Consider the following 22,143-nt stretch of genomic DNA (forward strand, 5'->3'; position numbering starts at 1 on the left):
GGAAAGGAGGAGGATGGTGTGGTTGGGGTGTGGATTACCTGACCATATTGACGAGGTCGCACAGCAAGAAGAAGGGTCGGTGGCGAGGAGGTCGCGCAGCAAGAAGAAGGGTTGGCAGCGAGGAGGCCGCGTAGCAAGAAGAATGGTCGCCGGCAAGGAGGCGGCGCTGCAAAAAGAACGGTTGCCGGCGAGGAGGTGGCGCTGCAAGAAGAAGGGTAGCCAGCGAGGAGGCGGCGCTGCAAGTAGAAGGGTCGTCGGCGAGGAGGCTGAGCTACCAGTAAGCAGCAGTGAAGGTTTGAACTTGGAAAGCAAGGAGGAACAGTGGAAATGTGGGTTTTGGTAGGAGGGAGGGGGCGGGAGATAGATATTTCCGCGGTGGCAAAAAAAAATTTCTCGGTGCCGCGAGAAACTGGCATGTAAGTGTGGTTCAAGCGGGGGCGGTGGACTGTAGACGGAGAAGCTTCCTGCGTAAGCCAGACAAGACGGTGCCCCAAGATATTTTATATCGCATCCCACACAATTCTTTCTAGTAAACTATTTGTGGTATACCTAATTTTTTCATTATGTTTTGAAAGACAAAATGGTGTTACGGAGGGAAAGGATGGTGTTTGAATTGCTAGAACATTTACATACCGTGAACATGCAACTAGTACATGAGTGTCGTGTTTAAATTTGGAATTATTCCGGGTTTGTTTGGCATTTTTATGCATAAATTGAGTTTCTGGGCATTTAATGTGCATAATTCAAATTTGAACTACAAGCACATGCTCCAATGCACGAAAGTTTGCTGAAAAATCACATGTGTGTCTTTGGGTGAATTTATAGGTCTCATGCAAGAAATGGGGATAAAATTCAAACATCTAGGCATCGTGGCTCGGCCAGAATGATTGAGAAACTTGGTTTTTTAATTCCTGTAAATCCAAAACACGGCTAAAAATCATGAAACTTGGCATGGTGTCATGACATGGCACCAAGATGTTGCAGTAAATTTTTTGGCCGAATTGGGACAAGCTTTGATGTAAGCTTTTTGCAAAACGGAGCTTCCCTCAAGAAGGCTCGTGGTTCCGAGAGGGAACGTGTCACCTCCGTGTGCAAAACAACATACGTACACTACCTTCTCCCGCCTTAATTTGTGTACACTGGCAGATTCGACCAAATAGAAGTATCGTGCTAAATTTTGGAATTATTCCGTGTTCGTTTGGCCTTTTTAATACATTAATTAAGTTTCTGGGCATTTAAGGTGCATAATTCAAATTTGAACTACAAGCACATGCTCCAGTGCACCAAAGTTGTTTGAAAAATCACATGTGTGTCCTTAGGTGAATTTCTAGGTCCCACGCAAGAGATGGGAGTGAAAGTCAAACATTTGGGCGTCGTGGCTCGGCCGGAAAGATTGAGAAACTTGGTTTTTTAATTCTTGTAATTCCAATACACGCCTGAAAATCATAAAACTTGACATGGTGTCATGACATGGCACCAACATGCTGCGGTAATTTTTTTGGCCGAATTGGGACAAGCTTTGGTGTAAGCTTCTTGCAAACTGAAGCTTCCCTCAAGAAGGCTCTTGGTTCCGAGAGGGAACGTGTCACGTCCACCTTAATTTTTGTACACTGGCAGATTAGACCAAATAGAAGTATCGTGCTAATTTTTGGAATTATTCCGTGTTCGTTAAGCTTTTTTTATACATTAATTAAGTTTCTGCGCATTTAATGTGCATAATTCAAATTTGAACTATAAGCACATAGTCCAGTGCACCAAAGTTGTTTGAAAAATCACATGTGCGTCCTTGGGTGAATTTCTAGGTCCCATGCAAAAGATGGAAGTGAAATTCAAAGATCTAGGCGTCGTGGCTCGATCGGAAAGATTGAGAAACTTAGTTTTTTAATTTCTGTAAATCCAAAACACGCCTGAAAATCATGAAACTTGGCATGGTGTCATGACATGGCACCAACATGCTGCGGTAATTTCGTTGGCCAAATTGGGACAAGCTTTGGTATAAGCTTCTTGCAAACCGGAGCTTTCCTCAAGAAGGCTCATGGTTCCGAGAGGGAACGTGTCACCTCCGTGTGCGAGACGACATACGTACACTACCTTCTCATGTCTTAATTTTTTTACACAGCCAGATTGGACCAAATAGAAGTACCGTGGATAAATTTTGGAATTATTCTGGGTTCGTTTGGCTTTTTTATACATTAATTGAGTTTCTACGCATTTAATGTGCATAATTCAAATTTGAACTACAAGCACGGGCTCCAATGCACCAAAGTTGTTTCAAAAATCACATGTGTGTCCTTGGGTGAATTTCTAGGTCCCACGCAAGAGATGGGAGTGAAAGTCAAACATTTGGGCGTCGTGGCTCGGCCGGAAAGATTGAGAAACTTGGTTTTTTAATTCTTGTAATTCCAATACACGCCTGAAAATCATAAAACTTGGCATGGTGTCATGACATGGCACCAACATGCTGCGGTAATTTTTTTGGCCGAATTGGGACAAGCTTTGGTGTAAGCTTCTTGCAAACTGAAGCTTCCCTCAAGAAGGCTCTTGGTTCCGAGAGGGAACGTGTCACGTCCACCTTAATTTTTGTACACTGGCAGATTAGACCAAATAGAAGTATCGTGCAAATTTTTGGAATTATTCCGTGTTCGTTAGGCTTTTTTATACATTAATTAAGTTTCTGCGCATTTAATGTGCATAATTCAAATTTGAACTATAAGCACATAGTCCAGTGCACCAAAGTTGTTTGAAAAATCACATGTGCGTCCTTGGGTGAATTTCTAGGTCCCATGCAAAAGATGGGAGTGAAATTCAAAGATCTAGGCGTCGTGGCTCGATCGGAAAGATTGAGAAACTTAGTTTTTTAATTTCTGTAAATCCAAAACACGCCTGAAAATCATGAAACTTGGCATGGTGTCATGACATGGCACCAACATGCTGCGGTAATTTCGTTGGCCGAATTGGGACAAGCTTTGGTGTAAGCTTCTTGCAAACCGGAGCTTTCCTCAAGAAGGCTCGTGGTTCCGAGAGGGAACGTGTCACCTCCGTGTGCGAGACGACATACGTACACTACCTTCTCATGTCTTAATTTTTTTACACAGCCAGATTGGACCAAATAGAAGTACCGTGGATAAATTTTGGAATTATTCTGGGTTCGTTTGGCTTTTTTATACATTAATTGAGTTTCTATGCATTTAATGTGCATAATTCAAATTTGAACTACAAGCACAGGCTCAAATGCACCAAAGTTGTTTGAAAAATCACATGTGTGTCCTTGGGTGAATTTCTAGGTCCCACGCAAGAGATAGGAGTGAAAGTCAAACATTTGGGCGTCGTGGCTCGGCCGGAAAGATTGAGAAACTTGGTTTTTTAATTCTTGTAATTCCAATACACGCCTGAAAATCATAAAACTTGGCATGGTGTCATGACATGGCACCAACATGCTGCGGTACTTTTTTTGGCCGAATTGGGAAAAGCTTTGGTGTAAGCTTCTTGCAAACTGAAGCTTCCATCAAGAAGGCTCTTGGTTCCGGGAGGGAACGTGTCACATCCACCTTAATTTTTGTACACTGGCAGATTAGACCAAATAAAAGTATCGTGCTAATTTTTGGAATTATTCCGTGTTCGTTAGGCTTTTTTTATACATTAATTAAGTTTCTGCGCATTTAATGTGCATAATTCAAATTTGAACTATAAGCACATAGTCCAGTGCACCAAAGTTGTTTGAAAAATCACATGTGCGTTCTTGGGTGAATTTCTAGGTCCCATGCAAAAGATGGGAGTGAAATTCAAAGATCTAGGCGTCGTGGCTCGATCGGAAAGATTGAGAAACTTAGTTTTTTAATTTCTGTAAATCCAAAACACGCCTGAAAATCATGAAACTTGGCATGGTGTCATGACATGGCACCAACATGCTGCGGTAATTTCGTTGGCCGAATTGGGACAAGCTTTGGTGTAAGCTTCTTACAAACCGGAGCTTTCCTCAAGAAGGCTCGTGGTTCCGAGAGGGAACGTGTCACCTCCGTGTGCGAGACGACATAGTACACTACCTTCTCATGTCTTAATTTTTTTACACAGCCAGATTGGACCAAATAGAAGTACCGTGGATAAATTTTGGAATTATTCTGGGTTCGTTTGGCTTTTTTATACATTAATTGAGTTTCTACGCATTTAATGTGCATAATTCAAATTTGAACTACAAGCACAGGCTCCAATGCACCAAAGTTGTTTGAAAAATCATATGTGTGTCCTTTTGTGAATTTCTAGGTCCCATGCAAGAGATGGGAGTGAAATTCAAACATTTGGGCATCATGGCTAGGCCGGAAAGATTGAGAAACTTGGTTTTTTATTTCCTGTAATTCCAAAACACGCCTGAAAATCATGAAACTTGGCATGGTGTCATGACATGGCACAAACATGCCGCGGTAATTTTTTTGGCCGAATTGGGACAAGCTTTGGTGTAAGCTTCTTGCAAACCGGAGCTTCCCTCAAGAAGGCTCATGGTTCCGAGAGGGAACGTGTCACCTCTGTATGCGAAACGACATACGTACACTGCCTTCTCCCGCCTTAATTTTTTTACACAGCCAGATTAGACCAAATAGAAGTATCATGCTAAATTTTGGAATTATTCCGGGTTCGTTTGAACTTTTTATACATTAATTGAGTTTCTGGGCATTTAATGTGCATAATTCAAATTGGAACTACAAGCACAGGCTCCAGTGCACCAAAATTGTTTGAAAAATCACATGTGTGTCCTTGGGTGAATTTCTAGGTCTCGTGCAAGAGATGTGCATGAAATTCAAACATCTGAGCGTCGTGGCTCGGCCGGAAAGATTGAGAAATTTGGTTTTTTAATTCCTGTAATTCCAAAACATGCCTGAAAATCATGAAACTTGGCATGGTCTCATGACATGGCACCAACATGTTGTGGTAATTTTTCTGTCCGATTTGCGAAGGCGCACACATGAACAATCAACAAAGTCATTTTGGAACAAGTGTTGTCACGTTACAAATCGGAAACACAAGTATTATTAAAACCGTGGGCGTTCGACTTACCAATTACATGCGGCCATGCGTCCCCTTTTTTATTGGCTAGGAGGTGCCGTGCGGGGTAGCTATTTGAGTACGGCAGGCGTGTGATCAGACCCCTACGCGTGCTCATCGGGAGGAGAGCCCTTTGACCGCTACCCGCCGCGCACCTCCCTCCCAGCGTCTCCATTAATGGCGTCCGAGCACCTATTCTGCGATGTGGCTATATGTCTCACTGGACTGAGATTTAAGAGAGAGAAATGAAAATCTGAAAAGAATGTTTTGCACGGATCTTGATGTAAGATCCGACAGACCTATATAGCATCGACTGTGACTTATAGCAAGCATGATAAATATAAGGACGATGACATTGGATAATAATTGTCTTACATATTTAGAAATATAATTTTAAAAAGCCACATGAGGCAACGCCCAAAATACACAAGGGCAAAAGAAGAAGGAAGACAACGATCTGGCTCGCTGATCTCTACTTTCTTGATGCGTTGCTGCAGGCCGCGGGAACTAGTCTTCGCAGCAAGTGGCGACGAGCTCTTTCTTGTCCTCAAGATGCTGCTTGAGAGAATCCATGAATTCCTCCACCAGCCTTCTACGCTCGATGCGCAGCATAGCATTCTCGTCCATAAGTTTCTTGATGATGACGCCGGTCCTCTTCAACAAGGCAGTGGTCTGCTCCTGCTACTCCGCACTTCCGACGATCTTCGCCCTCAGTAGGTCGCGCTCGGCCCGGAGCTTCGCATTGCTCTCATTTAGTTGCCCGATGACGTCGGTAGACTGTTCAAACGAGGCTTTTAGGTCATCCTGCAACCTCGCCCACCTGGAGATATGATCCATCGGCCTAAGGACGAGGGCACGTATGCGCCTGTAAGAGTCATTGCCTGCCCGCGAGACATTTTCCCAAGCCACTATGGTGCGGGAGGACATCTCTGCTGCATTCACGGCGCGGCGGGACATCTCTTCTGCTTCCACGGCACGGCCAGACCAGTCTGCTGCATCGACGGCGCGGCGGATCTTCCGTGCTGCTTCGGCGGCGCGGCGGGACCTCTCTACTGCTACGGCCGTGCGGCGGGACATGTTGGTTGCTTTCGCGGCGAGGTGGGACATCTCTCGTGCTTCCGCTTCCAGGCTCGCCTCTCCCTGGTGGCAATCTCTCGACCCAGAACTCATGCTGGCCATGGCGGACACAAGGGAACGATGATGAATGACTTGTTTGTTTTTGACTTTTTGTGGATGAGGAGTTGAGGGAGAATGTGCAGTCATCTTGGAGTAGTAGTATTTATAACCGTGTAGTAATAGGCTCCTAAGTGGGAAACCGTTTAGGTTTTGATCGATGTGAACATGTTTGTAATTCGGAATGTGACGAGACGCGGCCTCCCTGTTCTTCTAAAAAAATTGTGACAGGACGCATGCTCAAAATTTTCTGACGGTTATAAGTGTGGCACTATTCCCGGAAGGCGTAACATGGGCACGTACGCCTTCTCAGCCGCGTACGTGGCATTTGCACCATAGGGTGCACCGCAATAGACAATGTCAGCACACATCTTGTTCCAACAATCGTGCGCGCTCGTTATTACCATCGTGCACGCTTCTTTTAATTATAATGGGTGTGCCCGTCTAGCGCACACACGTTGATCTACCTAACTGTCTCAGTTTGTTGTGGCTAATCGCAAACAGTTCATTCATGTGAAGTGTATGCCATCAATCGCAGACACTTTGATCTGGCTTACCCGTTTCTGTTCTGTTGCCTAATCGCAAATAGTTAATCCTTCTGAAGCGTATGCCCTCAATCACACACACCTTGATCTGACTGACTATTTCTTTTGTGTTGCCTAATCACAAACAGTTCATCCGAGTGAACCGTATGCTGTATATCGCACACACCTTCATCTGGCTGCCCATTTCTTTTGTGTTTCCTAATCACAAACAGTTCATCCGAGTGAACCGTATGTTGTACATCGCACACGCCTTCATCTGGCTACCTGTTTCTTTTGTTCCTCCTCATCGAAAATGGTTAATTGAACTGAACTGTATGCCCTGAATCACACACGCAACTAAAATCTGAACCATGTTTGATGCATCCTCCATCGCAAACGTTTTACACCTTTTTGACGGGTTTTTTACACCATCGTTTGCGATTATGGCATCGCACACATTTTCGTCGAAGGGTCTCTGGTCGTAGTGTTGCTTTAGCAGCATCCTGCAGTAGTGTCTCCTAGGTTGTGAAACCAAGTCTATGATCACCAAAGCTATGGAAATCAAGGTAAAAGGAGACCAAACCTCTGATACCACTTATAGGATCGAAAGTATGTCTAGAGGGGGGTGATTAGACTACTTGACCAAATAAAAATTTAGCCTTTTCCCAATTTTAAGTCTTGGCAGATTTTTAGCAACTTAGCACAAGTCAAGCAATCAACCTACACATGCAAGTATAAGAGTATAGCAGCGGAGTGTAAATCATTGCACATGAAGGTAAAGGAAGGAGTTTAGAGGGAGCAAACGCAATGTAGACACGGAGATTTTTGGTGTGGTTTTGATAGGTCGTGCTAACGTACATCCACGTTGATGGAGACTTCAACCCACGAAGGGTAACGGTTGCGCGAGTCCACGGAGGGCTCCACCCAGGAAGGGTCCACGAAGAAGCAACCTTGTCTATCCCACCATGGCCATCGCCCACGAAGGACTTGCCTCACTTGGGTAGATCTTCATGAAGTAGGCGATCTCCTTGCCCGTACAAACTCCTTGGTTCAACTCCACAATCTTGACAGAGGCTCCCAAGTGACACCTAACCAATCTAGGACACACCACTCTCCAGAAGGTAATAGATGATGTGTTGATGATGAACTCCTTGCTCTTGTGCTTCAAATGATAGCCTCCCCAACACTCAACTCTCTCTCACTGATTTGGATTTGGTGAAAATATTATTTGAGTGGAAAGCAACTTGGGGAAGGCTAGAGATCAAGATTCTTGTGGTTGGATTGGAATATCTTGGTCTCAACACTTGAGTAGGTGGTTCTTTCTCAGAAAGTGTATGGTAGACGTGTAGACATGTTCTGATGGCTCTCTCCCCCGAATGGGGGTTGGGTGGAGGGGGTATATATAGCCTCCACACAAAATCTAACTGTTACACACAATTTACCAAACTCGTTGGGGTCGAATCATGAAACTCGGTCAGACCGATTTAGTTCAAAATGTGAGCGTTAGGCTTTTCGGTGGGACCAACATGTCAACTCGGGGGGACCGATTTCATTAGGGTTAGGGCATAACGTAATCTCGGTGAGACCGATCACATAAACTCGGTGGGACCGATTTTTGTAATAAACAAACAGAGAGTTGGTCAGGCAAACTCGATGGGACCGATTGCTCATTTCGGTGAGACCGAAACGTTACGAAAAGGAAACAGAGAGTTTGCATTGCGAACTCGGTGGGACCGATCGCTCATCTCGGTTAGACCGAAACGTGACGAAGGGAAACAGAGAGTTTGCAATCCCATCTTGGTGAGACCGAGATCCCTATCGGTGAGACCGAACTGATTAGGGTTTCTGGCAATGGCTATGTCAAATGAACTCGGTGGCACCGGATAGTTCAAATCGGTGAGGCCGAGTTTGACTTTTGGTTTGGGACATATGTGGATATGAGAAAGTGGTTGAGGGCTTTTGGAGCATATCACTAAGCATTTTGAGCAAGCAAGCCATTAAGCAACACCTCATACCCTTTTAATAGTATTGGCTTTTCCTATGGACTCAATGTGATCTTGGATTACTAAAATGAAAAGGTAGAGTTTTGAGCTTGAGCTAATATGTGTCCTTAGCATTTTGAGGGGTCCACATTCCTAGTCCATGCCATGCCAATCATTGAACTTGCTGAAATGATCATCTTGAAAGAGCATTAGTTCAATGAGCTTTATGTTGTTAGGAATTACCAAAACCACCCAGGGATAGTTGCACTTTCACGAGTGGAGATGCTCTCAGAGCATTTGCCCGGGGCTGCATTGCCTGCACGACACACAACATGAATAGCCGGTATGCTTAGAGCATTTACAACCGGGTGCCTCGAATCGGTCTTAAACATACAGGCAGATGGTTCTTCGCTGACTAACCGGCACCTCTCATATTTAGCCTAAATCTGGAGCGGATATGAGGTGGCCTAGGCATGTCCACCACATCAGACTGATGACCGGGTCCCACACGTACTCGCCTAGAAACCCAACGGTCTGACAGGCGTCTCCTCTAGTGTTGGTGTGAACGCCGCGTGGCGCTACTCCGGCTTGCCGCCGAGGGCCAAGGTCCGAGTATTTAAGCTGGACGTCGTCCCTCAACCCTAGGCAAATCCCATTCCTCTTTCTCTCTCTATGCCACCAGCCCGAGCACATCCACTTATGTCCCTTTCCACCTCCTCTTCCCTCGTCGTCCGCCTCTGCCGCTATGCTACGTCGGGCGGCGTTTCCATATGCTCGAGGAGATCTGGGTTAGGCGCGCCACCCGGATTGCAGCGGGACTACGTCTAGACTCGCTGGAGATGGAGGAGGAGGAGCACCAGCCGGAGCCCATGGAGGGGGCGGATCCGATGGAAGAGGACACGACATAGCCGGAGGAGGAGCCGCAACTAGTTGCGGGCTTCGGCATGGAGGACACCATGGTGGAGTTTGAGCTCGCCCAAGCGGCAGAGATGACGAAGTAGATCGCCATTCTGGAATCCATCCAGCACGAGAATTTGTGGAGGCCAACCGGTGGTTCATCTGGCAAGAATGGGCGGAGACCGACGCGCTTTTCCTCGAACTGGAGGTGGAGGCCGATGTGGAGGAGCCGTAGGATCCAGAGTTGCGGCTGCCGCCCATGTACCTGGAGCCGGGCATGTAGACCGTGAACGTCTCCGATGAGGAGTAGGGTAGGGTAGCTTTTAGTAGATCTACGTAGTATATAGGTTCTCCTCTTTTGCATGGCTTGTATGAATTTAAGATTTCAAGTATGAGGTATTCAGATGCAGAGAGGAAATTTTGAGGGCTGCCCGGTCACTGCCCGCGGGTGTGCCTAGGTGCGTTCGTGGGCGTTTGAGAGCCTGGATTTGGTGTCCATGGGTGTAGATGCTCTCATGTCGCAAAAGTTAGGGAGCTTTTAATCCAGGGGTAGAGGTCACTGTTGGGAAACGTTGCACGAAAAACAAAAAATTCTACGCACACGCAAGATCTATCCATGGAGATGCATAGCTACGAGAGGGGGAGAGCATCTACATATCCTTGTAGATCGCTAAGCGAAAGTGTTTATCAATGCGGTTGATGTAGTCGTACACCTTCACGATCCGTTCCGATCAAGCACCGAACGTACGGTACCTCCACGTTCAGCACACGTTCATCTCAATGACGTCCTTGCCTTCTTGGTCGAGTAAGAGGGGTGAAGTAGTAGATGAGTTCCGACAGCACGACGGCATGGTGACGGTGGTGGTGAAACTATTTTCGTAGGGCTTCGCGAAGCACAAGGGGTTTAAAGCGGAGGATGAACTAGAGGGAGAGGGGGCGCCGGCACACGGCTTGGTGAATCGTGGTGTGTGGCGCCCCCTCCCCTCCTCTCATACATATAGGTGGAGGGGGGCAACCTAGGATGCGCCCCAAGGGGGGCCGGCGGCTGCTCTAGGGCGCCTGCCAAGCCCCCCCCCCTTCCATACTTGGCGTGTGGGAGGAAGGAAAGGGGGGCCAGCGGCCCCTAGGGAGCCTCCCCTTCCTTCTTCCTTGCATGGAGAAAGGCAGGAGGGGCTGACCCCTCCTTCTTACTTCCTAGGGTCGGCGGCTAGGAGGTGGGGCGCACCAGCCCCCTTTGTGGGCTGGTGTGCTCCCCTTCTTTTGGCCTGTTAGGCCCAACAACTCCCCGTGGCCTTCCGGAAACCCTTCCGGTGATCCGATAATTATACGGTGTATTCCGGAACCCATTCGGAGACCGAATACTATCATCCTATATATCAATCTTTACCTCCGGACCATTCCGGAGCTCCTCGTCATGTCCGTGATCTCATCCGGGACTTCGGACAACATTTGGTCACCAGCATACATAACTCATATAGTACTATATCGTCAACGAACGTTAAGCATGCGGACCATACGGGTTCGAGAATGATGTAGACATGACCGAGACGCTTCTCCGATCAATAACCAATAGCGGGACCTGGATGCCCATATTGGTTCCTACATATTCTATGAAGATCTTTGTCGGTCGAACCTTTATGACAACATACTTAGTTCCCTCTGTCCGTCGGTATGTTACTTGACCGAGATTTGGTCGTCGGTATCTTCATACCTAGTTCAATCTTGTTACCCGCAAGTCTCTTTACTCGTTCCATAATACATCATCTTGTCACTAACTCCTCAGTCACTTTGCTTGCAAGCTTCTTGTGATGTTGTATCACCGAGAGGGCCCAGAGATACCTTTCCATCATACGGAATGACAAATCCCAGTCCCGATCCATGCCAACTCAACAGGCACCTTCGGAGATACCTGTAGAGCACCTTTATGATCACCTAGTTACAAAGTGACGTTTGATACACACAAGGCATTCCTTCGGAGTCTGGGACTTGCATGATCTCATGGTCGAAGGAACATGTATTTGACATTAAGAAAGCATTAGCAATAAAAATGAACAATCATATGCTATGCTAACAGATGGGTCTTGTCCATCACATCATTCTCCTGATGACAAGATCCCGTTATCAAACGACAACTCATGTCTATGATCAGGAAACCTTAACCATCTTTTGATCAACGAGCTAGTCTAGTAGTGGCTTACTAGGGACTTGGTATTTGTTTATGTATTCACACGTGTATTTAAGTTTCTGATCAATACAATTATAGCATGAACAATAAACCTTTATCATGATTGAGGAAATATAATAATAACCACTTTATTATTGCCTCTAGGGCATATTTCCAACAATCATCTCCAACACGGACCCTCAAATCATCCGCATCCGCCAAACTGATTGATCCGGACCCATTTTGTAAATCATAAGAAAACACGGGAGGGGAAGGGCTTTATGGGTGTCTGGATTGACGCCTCGTAGGACTTGGACACCCCCAACCCACTCAAATCCCCTTTTCTGGCCACTTTTCCTCCACTCTGTCCCTGCTCCCCCTTACTTTGCATCCACACCCTCCACGTCCGTCGTCGCCACACTATACCTCTCCGACCGTCGACCAAGCATGGTAGGACGTCTGTAGCTCCCACCAACGTGCATGTCCGGTTTGGACTACGTCGTTGTCCACTCAGGTTCCCTCCGCAGCCAGGTACCCTTCGTCCCATGCCGACGATGTCCATGGCGGACACCACGCCCAACAAATGTTCGGTCAAATGTCATTGAGATGTTTTGTTGAACTTCTTTTTATTTTCTAGAATAAAGCACGATGGAGGGGTTCGGTGATTGATGATGAGTTGTTGTGCGATGCCTGGTTGATCGTATCTGTGGACTTTGTTGGCAAGAACTCAAGGGGCTCGATCTTTTTGGCAGCACATGTATGCTTCGTTTCATGCGTAAAAGAACTTCATGCCCTACGACATGCACATCATCTATCAACGCGATGTGAAGTCGATATCGCATCGATTGTACATTATCTGCAACCCGTCATGAAGTTTTGCAGTCCGGTTGCACGAGGGAGACAATGTGGTCATCAGGCTTGACTACCATGGAGATTGAAAGTTTTGCTTCTTGTTGCTCTACATGTTGGTTAATTCTTTCATTTACTCATTGTTGCTCTATATGTTGTATAGCCTGCACATATTGTCTTGAGGTGCTATAGGACAGCATATGTCGGCTCTCATTCTAGTATTGCCAGTGAATTCGAAAAACTTGTTAAACATCCAGTTACCTCGAATGTAATATTTACATTTGAATTATTGTTGTACTAGGGATATTTACATGTTATTTATTGATGAATTGTACTATTTTCTATAATTATTTCGAGCATTGTGATTAGAAAAAAAATAGAGCTGAAAATTTTAGGGGACAGGGTCGGATGGCCGGCTATTACGTCACTGTCCGCGGACAGATACTGCGTCCGTTTTGAAGGTCAACGTTGGAGATGTCCTGGCAATGTGAATGAGACCAAGTTAGAATCCAGCTTGCTAGGTTTTAGCTACCCTGGATCAAATTAACATGAGCAGATAATTACAGATTAATTTAGTAGTAGAATTTTTTTGGCCCTTGTTCCTACGGATGGACAATTATTTAGTTGTTAATAAAAACATTTTAAAAAGAAATATAATAAGTATCAAATGTCAGGTACTACGAGCACATGACAAACCCAAACATTTTTGATAACAAGTTTGAAGACACGAGGATAACAATTTTATTTGCCAAGCATGCCAATTTTCATGCTTTAGTTATTTTTTGACATGAAATTACCATGCTTGCCAACTAACTTACATCTTTGTGTCACTAAATTTGCCATAGAAAATGTTTGAATTTGTCATGTGCTCATACCTGACGTTCGGTATTTATTATTTGCGTTGAAGAAACGGAACAAGTAGGAAATTCTTTGTCATCTATTTCCACATGGAATTCCGTAACAACCAGCAGTTGAGAAGCACACAGATGAAACCAGAAAACGGCCAACGACATTGGACACATGCCAACCACGGTGCATCAGGGCAGTACCATCTGGAGCAGCATCTCGTTCCACGCGTCGATCGGGCCCGGCAGGCACCAGTGCACGCAGTCCTTGTACAGGGTCACGTTCTCGTGCGCCCAGTGCCCGTACCGGCTCGGGTGGCCGTCCGGCCGGAGCAGCATCGCCGCCGTGGTGTCCATGAGCACCAGCCTCGCGCCTCCCCCTCCTCTCCTCCTGGCCGCCTCCTCCGCCTGCGCGAACTCCTCCACCTGCGCCGTGTGGAAGTCGAGGCTCAGCCCGGCCATGCGCGTCTCGTTCGCCGCGTACGGCCGCGTCCGCCGGCAGTCGCCGCCCTTGTTCCACTCCCCGCCCTCGAAGTGCGTCGGCGACACCGTCCGCACGATCGCCGTCCCGTTGAAGCCCGGGTGGCTCGTGACCGCCCGCAGCACCGTGCGGAACGCCACCCGCTGCGAGTGCCGCAGCGTGAGGTCCGGCACGCCCGGGACGAGGCAGTAGTGGCAGGCGACGAGGCGGCCGGACTCGTAGAACAGGGACGGCCGCGTGAACCAGTTCGCGCCCGAGAGGACGAGGTAGTCGGCGCCCGCCACGCCGGGCAGCCAGGCGTCGTCCGGCTCGTCGAGGTAGATATTCCACAGCCGACCGCTGCCGTAGTCGGCGTCGGACTGGTTCGCCTTGACGAGGAACGGCGACCAGAAGGTGGAGATGGTGAAGTTGTAAGACTCGTAGTACAATGTCCTGAATTCTTGGTTTTTCGTCGTGGAAATGTCTTTGGGGTACTCCAGCTGCAATTAAAAAAATTGAATCAAAATCAAGTCCCTCTCTCTAATCATCGAAATGTGGATCATGCATTCTGTAGATCAGTAATTTTTGGCAATAATCAGTGGACGGAAATTGAGAGTACTATCAGCTAACTGAACTGATTATTAGTATTACCTTGGACAAGAGGCACATGAGGGACTGCATGTGGTTCCTGGCGAGCGAGTCCCCGACGAAGGCCATGGAGCGGCCCCTGACGGCGTCGAAGAAGGCCGCCGCGTCGAACCGGGGGAGCTCGCACTGCGCCGGCCGCCAGCGCCACCTAAGGAAGCCGAGGTCGGGGCGGCCGTACTTCATGCAGTTCTGGTGCTCCTGGATCAGCGGGCAGGTCCGGTTCGTGTAGTACGGCTCGCCGCCGTCATCCGGCACCCACTCGCCCCGGAAAATGTCGCATCCCTTGGGTACCCGGGCGACGGCAGGACGCCCGGGCTCGAGCCGCGGCGACCCCGACGAGGAAACGGAGGCGAACCCGGACCTGTAGGTGTCGAGGAGCGAGCGTTGCTGGCGCGCGGCGAGCAGGAAGAGGACGAAGAGGAAGAGCGCCGGGACGGACACCGCGGTCGGGCTGGCGAGCTGGAGCTTCTGCATCCGCCGGTTCGGGGATCTGCCTTGCTACAATGGCCAGAAGCGGCGGCTGGCTAGCTGCAGGGAGAGCGAGTGCACGGAGGGGGAGTGGGTGAGTGACGAGCTCGCTAGCTAGCGCTGCGAGTAAACAATGGCGAACGCGGTACCTGCTCTGCTCGGCTTGTCGTGGGGCAGGCTGGTCGCGTAGTTTTTTACGGTTGTGAGGCGTGTTGTTAATTGTCTGTGGCGCGCATGTGACGGTACGTCAGCTTTGGTTTGATGGGAAGGGCCGGGGCGGGCCGGGCCCTTGCCTGCGCTTTATTTTGAACCGCGCGTACTGGGCCCGCTGAGCGACCGGACCATCACGTGACACTTTGTCGAGCGGGATAATGCTGTCACTTGGGCAACAGCAGCAATGCAGCATGTTCCCTCAAAAAAAAAAGCAATGCAGCATGCGAGCAAACCATTGTTTCCCCGTGGCCGTGAGAGCACTCGAGAACTGAAGTGTCGTAGCACAAGGGAAGGGCGGAGAGCGCGCGCGTATGGTATGATGAGGTGCCGCGTGCGTGTGCTGTGACACCTTGGTATGAATGTGTCACGTAAAGGGGAGCAGCCCCACCGCCGTCTTCGCCCAGGCACAATGAGAGACCCAGCACCGGCGGCCGGTGATGATCTGAAGCGCATGCCACCGGCGGCATCGGCCGGGATGTGGGCTGTTGTGTTGTGTGCGAAGCGCCAAATCCGTGGGATGTCCGTTGACGGTTGACCTTCTGCTGCAAGTTGAAGAACGAATCTGACCTCCGCCTCTGCTTCTTCCTTTTTGATAAGCCGACATGTTAGAGCATCTACAGCAGTATTTTGACAAATCTGATCCTTAAAACATTCGTGGACACGTCCGATTACATCTCAATAATGGATTTCACAACTAGATATCCGGCTTATGGGACTAAAGACGCCGCCGTCTCCCATGCCCTACTCTTCCTCATCGGAGCCCGGAACCCTCACTATGCTGGTGGACCTGAGATTGATGATGGATTCGTCCTGGGAGGAGCAGGCGACATCCACAGGGGCCGGAGAAGGCTGGAGATCACGAGACAAGAGCTTGGGTGGCGGAGGGGAATGGTGTGAAGTGGTTAGGGTTTGATTCGGGGAGCGGATGGGGATGAATACATGCGGGGTCGGGTCCGACATGGCAGATGCGCCCGGTCGTGTCCGGGCTTTCCCATATCCGTCCCATATTTGAGTTAGATATGAGGGGTGTTGGTCAGTCCGGGGGTTTGAGGTGTTATGTTGCGTCGTTTTTTGCCGGTCAGTGACCGGGCCACCCACCCGGACGTATGATGGGGGTTTGAGACGTCTGACTCTAGATGCTCTTATAGAGTGCTTCATTTCTGCTGCAGGTATCCGGGAACATCAAAACGGTGTTAGGGCATCTGCAACGCCCACATATCGCCTGCAACCATTGAATCACGCAACCCGGATGTGTTTTGTCACCGAACACGGTCCTGTGTCCATTCACGGACCGGTGTGAACGTCCTTTTTCCTACAAATTAGAAGTAAATCGGGAAGGCTTTGTGGGAGCCCCGGATCGCTGCCTCACAAGTGTCCGATAAATTTGGCATACCCAACACCCCTCTCCCTCGTTTGCGTGCTTTCTCACCAGAGTGTCAGCTCTACATTCATGCTGGTGCAAAGCGGGTGCGTCCGCTCACTGGAGCCAGCATTGAAGCGGCTTGCCGGCCGAGAGTGCCGCATGTTGCACGCCCGTTGTGCATGCCTTCACTCCACATTGAAATGACATCTGCCTGCCCGCCTACCTCCATTAAACTAGCGTGTGTGTCGAGGAACCTTCTCCGACGTCCCAAGCGTGACACGTCTGTCCATGTATCGGCCGACATTTAACATTTGTCCGCCTTTCGCCTCCCATCCACCCGCTATATAAACGTGGCCACGCACCAGGCAAGAACCACACCTCACCTCCGCTCTCCATCTCCTTCTTGTACCACACCCGCCATGACCTCCGGCTCTAAAGTCTTGTGGGATGGCCTCTCCGGCGAAAAGAAGTGTTGGAAATATGTCCTAAATGCAATAATATTATATTATTATATTTCCATGTTTATAGTTAAGAGTTTATTTCTATGCTATAAATGTTATGATCCTGGAATTTGTGATTCAATGGAAAAATCATATGCATAAATGGAATAGGTGATTCAGTGGAAAAATCATATGCCAACTTCCTCGTTATCTCGTACACAGGCTGAAGGTGGTCTAGGCAGCATAGCCCACATGGCCATGACGCTGTGTTTCTGACCGAAAGTGCATGAACGAACCCGGGTATATATGAATTCACTTCGGAAAACACATTTCTAAACGTAAAAAAATAAATATGAAAAAGGATACACGGTACGTCTTTATGTTTTATGTGCGTGCATAAAGTTTCATGAAAAAAATAACTTTTTTGTGGTCTATGTAAAAAAGACAAAAAATTATGTCGTGAAAATGCTATTTAGAAGCACTTAAATTTATATTTCTTCGAAGAAAAATGGAAAAACATTTTGTCACAAAACTTTATGCCACGCACACACATTTATGAACATATATGCGTGAAAATTTCTTTTGCATTTTTTAACTTTTTAAAACATACTTAAAATGATTTTTTTTTGAGAAGTGGGTGCATATGCCCATGCATGGAGGAGGTGCCCTCTCGTTTTGTGACGTGCATATCTGCAGTTTTGTCACATAAAAGAAGCTTAGGTCATATGTAAACCCTCCAAATGGACAACACAAATGCCCGAGGACACGTCCTCATCCTTGACAAGATAAGCGAGAGAGTCATCCAACATAATCTCCAAAAAGTTCCCATTTGTCCGTTCGTCCTCTCCATCACCCGGAAGTAAGTTTTTCGTAACGAGTGAAATCTATTTTTTTAAAGAAACTTCTCATTCATCAGTCATTATGTTTACATTTAGAAATGACAATACTAGCTATTTTCATAAAGGAGCTTCAAAGCCAACAGGCTGTGCGCTGTTGCGAGCGCTCCATACAAGTAAGGGTGTGGCTCGCTATATTCACATGTCTGCTGATTTTAGCTAGACTAGTGTTCTTTTCATGAACCAGAATCCTTCTGATCTCATTGACTTGGTTCGCATACCTCGAGGGCTCAACATCTTTAGACTGCACCATCTTCAACAACTCAGAGCAGTCCGTCTCCACAACCAATGACAAATTGGACCAGTGGAGCGCAAGTCGAAGCCCTTCGTCCATGGCCGCCATCTCTGCTTCCAAAGGATCACCACAATTAAAGAGCACCCGTGTCGCAGCGAAGATGACCGCTCCTTCATGATCCCGCAGGATCATCCCAGCCCTGGCTGTACCATCCTCTTTCAAGAATCTATATTCAACTTAGCATAATTCACATCAGGGGCCTTCCATTGTGGCATTACTGTTGTTTCATGTGTGTTCTTTGACGTGCTTCCCAGGTAATCGATCACCTACTTACCCTTCGTCACGTCTGCTTCGGAATGTTGTCGTATTGTAAGTAGGGAAGTGATATAAGTCGAGAGGAAACGACGCGAGGCCTCAATCGAGATCGGGGGTTTATAATGTGTGACCTCATTTCTTGCATACCAAATACTTCACATGATCATCAATGAAGCAAGATTATGCACTTCCGGCAATTTATCAAGTAGGCAGAACATGTTGGGGAACGTAGTAATTTCAAAATTTTCCTACGCACACGCAAGATCATGGTGATGCATAGCAACGAGAGGGAAGAGTATCGTCCACGTACCCTCGTAGACCGTAAGCGGAAGCGTTATGAGAACGCGGTTGATGTAGTCGAACGTCTTCACGATCCGACCGATCCAAGTACCGAAAACGCACGGCACCTTCGAGTTCAACACATGTTCAGCTCGATGACGTCCCACAAACTCCGATCCAGCAGAGCTTTACGGGAGAGTTTCGTCAGCACGACGGCGCGATGATGATGATGATGTTGCTACTGATGCAGGGCTTCGCCTAAGCACCGCTATGATATGATCGAGGTGGATTATGGTGGAGGGAGGCACCGCACACAACTAAGGGATAATTGATCAACTTGTGTGTTCTAGGGTGCCCCCTGCCACCGTATATAAAGGAGCAAGGGGGGAGGATGGCTGGTCCTTCTAGGGCACGCCAGGAGGGGTCCTCCTCCTCCTAGTAGGAGTACTTTCCTACTCCTACTAGGACGAGGAAAGGAAGGGGGAAGGGGAGAAGGAAGGAGAGGGAGGAAAGGAGGAAAGGGGGGCCGGCCCCCTAGTCCAATTCGGTTTGGGCTAGGGGGGCCGCGCGCCCTGCCTCCTCTCTTCCACCACTTGGCCCATGAGGCCCAATACTTCTTCCCCGTATTCCCGTAACTCCCTGGTACTCCGAAAAATATCTGAATCACTCGGAACCTTTCCGATGTTCGAATATAGTCATCCAATATATCGATCTTTACGTCTTGACCATTTCGAGACTCCTCGTCATGTCCCCGATCTCATCCGGGACTCCGAACTACCTTTGGTACATCAAATCACATAAAGTCATAATACCGATCGTCACTGAATGTTAAGCGTGCGGACCCTACGGGTTCGAGAACTATGTAGACATGACCGAGACACGTCTCCGGTCAATAACCAATAGCGGAACCTGGATGTTCATATTGGCTCCTACATATTCTACGAAGATCTTTATCGGTCAAACCGCATAACAACATACATTGTTTCCTTTGTCATCGGTATGTTACTTGCCCGAGATTCGATAGTCGGTATCTCAATACCTAGCTCAATCTCGTTACCGGCAAGTCTCTTTACTCGTTCCGTAATGCATCATCCCGCAACTAACTCATTAGTTGCTTTGCTTGCAAGGCTTATAGTGATGTGCATTACCGAAAGGGCCCAGAGATACCTCTCCGACAATTGGAGTGACAAATCCTAATCTCAATCTATACCAACTCAATAAGTACCATCGGAGACACCTGTAGAGCACCTTTATAATCACCCAATTACGTTGTGACGTTTGGTAGCACACAAAGTGTTCCTCCGGTAATCGGGAGTTGCATAATCTCATAGTCATAGGAACATGAATAAGGCATGAAGAAAGCAATAGCAGTAAACTAAAACGATCAAGTGCTAAGCTAACGGAATGGGTCAAGTCAATCACATCATTCTCCTAATGATGCGATTGCGTTTATCAAATGACAACTCATGTCTATGGTTAGGAAACATAACCATCATTGATTCAACGAGCTAGTCAAGTAGAGGCAAACTAGTGACACTCTGTTTGTCTATGTATTCACACATGTACTAAGTTTCCGGTTAATACAATTCTAGCATGAATAATAAACATTTATCATGATATAAGGAAATATAAATAACAACTTTATTATTGCCTCTAGGGCATATTTACTTCAGTCTCCCACTTGCACTAGAGTCAATAATCTAGTTCACATCGTCATGTGGTTGAACACCAATAGTTCACATCTTTATGTGATTAGTTCACATCTCTATGTGACTAACACCCAAAGGGTTTACTAGAGTCAATAATCTAGTTCACATCGTTATGTGATTAACACCCAAAGAGTGATCATGTTTTGCTTGTGGGAGAAATTTAGTCAACGGGTCTGCAACATTTAGATCCGTATGTATTTCGCAAATTTCTATGTCTACAATGCTCTGCACGGAGCTACTCTAGCTAATTGCTCCCACTTTCAATATGTATCTAGATCAAGACTTAGAGTCATCTAGATCGATGTAAAAATCTTGCATGGACGTAACTCTTTACGACGAACTCCTTTATCACCTCCATAACCGAGAAATATTTCCTTTGTCCTCTAAGGATAATTTTGACCGCTGTCAAGTGATCTACTCCTAGATCACTATTGTACTCCCTTGCCAGAAAGATGCTAAGGTATACAATAGGACTGGTAAACAACATAGCATAGTTTATAGAACCTATGACTGAGGCATAGGGAATGACTTTTCATTCTCTTTCTATTTTCTGTTGTGGTCGGGTTTTGAGTCTTTACTCAACTTCACACCTTGCAACACAGGCAAGAACTCCTTCTTTGACTGTTCCATTTTGAACTACTTCAAAATCTTGTCAAGGTATGTACTCATTGAAAAAACTTACTAAGCGTCTTGATCTATATCTATAGATCTTGATGCTCAATGTGTAAGCAGCTTCATCGAGGTCTTTCTTTGAAAAACTCTTTTCAAACACTCCTTTATGCTTTCCAAAAAATTCTACATTATTTTCGATCAAAGATATGTCATTCACATATACTTATCAGAAATGATGTAGTGCTCCCACTCACTTTCTTGTAAATACATGCTTCACCGCAAGTATGTATAAAAACATATGCTTTGATCACTTTATCAAAGCATATATTCCAACTCCGAGATACTTGCACCAGTCCATAGATGGATCGTTGGAGCCTGCTCACTTTGTTAGCACCTTTAGGATCGACAAAATCTTCTGGTTGCATCATATACAACTCTTCTTTTAAGAAATCCATGAAGGAATACAGTTTTGACATCCATTTGCCAGATTTCATAAAATGCGACAACTGCTAACATGATTCGGACAGACTTTTAAGCATCGATGCGAGTGAGAAAATCTCATCGTAGTCAACACCTTGAACTTGTCGAAAACATTTTGTGACAATTCGAGCTTTCCAGATAGTAACACTACTATCAGCGTCCGTCTTCCTCTTGAAGATCCATTTAATGACTCACCGATCATCGGGCAAGTCAATCAAAGTCCATACTTTGTTCTCATATATGGATCCCATCTCAGATTTCATGGCCTCAAGCCATTTTGTGGAATTTGGGCTCATCATCACTTCCTCATAGTTCGTAGGTTCGTCATGGTCAAGTAACATGACATCCAGAACAGGATTACCGTACCACTCTAGTGCGGATCTTATTATGGTTGACCTACGAGGTTTGGTAGTAACTTGATCTGAAGTTACATGATCATCATCATTAGTTTCCTCACTAATTGGTGTAGGAGTCACAGGAACAGATTTCTGTGATGAACTACTTTCCAATAAGGGAGCAGGTAAGTTACCTCATCAAGTTATACTTTCCTCCCA

At 46.9% G+C, this 22,143-nt stretch overlaps 1 protein-coding gene across 1 annotated transcript; it reads right to left on the reverse strand.

Moving 5' to 3' along the window:
• Nucleotides 1–13,545: 13,545 nt before the first annotated feature.
• Nucleotides 13,546–15,252, reverse strand: LOC125520518 (protein trichome birefringence-like 21). The gene is made up of 2 exons (XM_048685473.2): nt 14,583–15,252; nt 13,546–14,431 (listed from the first exon to the last, which is right to left on the reverse strand). The coding sequence occupies exons 1-2, from the start codon at nt 15,051–15,053 to the stop codon at nt 13,664–13,666; spliced, it is 1,239 nt and encodes a 412-aa protein (XP_048541430.1). The 5' UTR covers nt 15,054–15,252; the 3' UTR covers nt 13,546–13,663.
• Between the last annotated feature and the right edge of the window lie 6,891 nt (nt 15,253–22,143).

This window comes from Triticum urartu, chromosome 7A (genome assembly GCF_056163025.1).
Source record: "Triticum urartu cultivar PI428250 chromosome 7A, HENAU_Tu73, whole genome shotgun sequence".
Taxonomy (NCBI): Eukaryota; Viridiplantae; Streptophyta; class Magnoliopsida; order Poales; family Poaceae; genus Triticum; species Triticum urartu.

Coding starts and splice junctions, on each gene's coding strand:
- LOC125520518 (XM_048685473.2), bottom strand. CDS start 15,053: ATGCAGAAGCTCCAGCTCGCCAGCCCGACCGCGGTGTCCGTCCCGGCG. Junction 14,432..14,582: donor TCATGTGCCTCTTGTCCAAG/GTAATACTAATA, acceptor TTTTAATTGCAG/CTGGAGTACCCCAAAGACAT.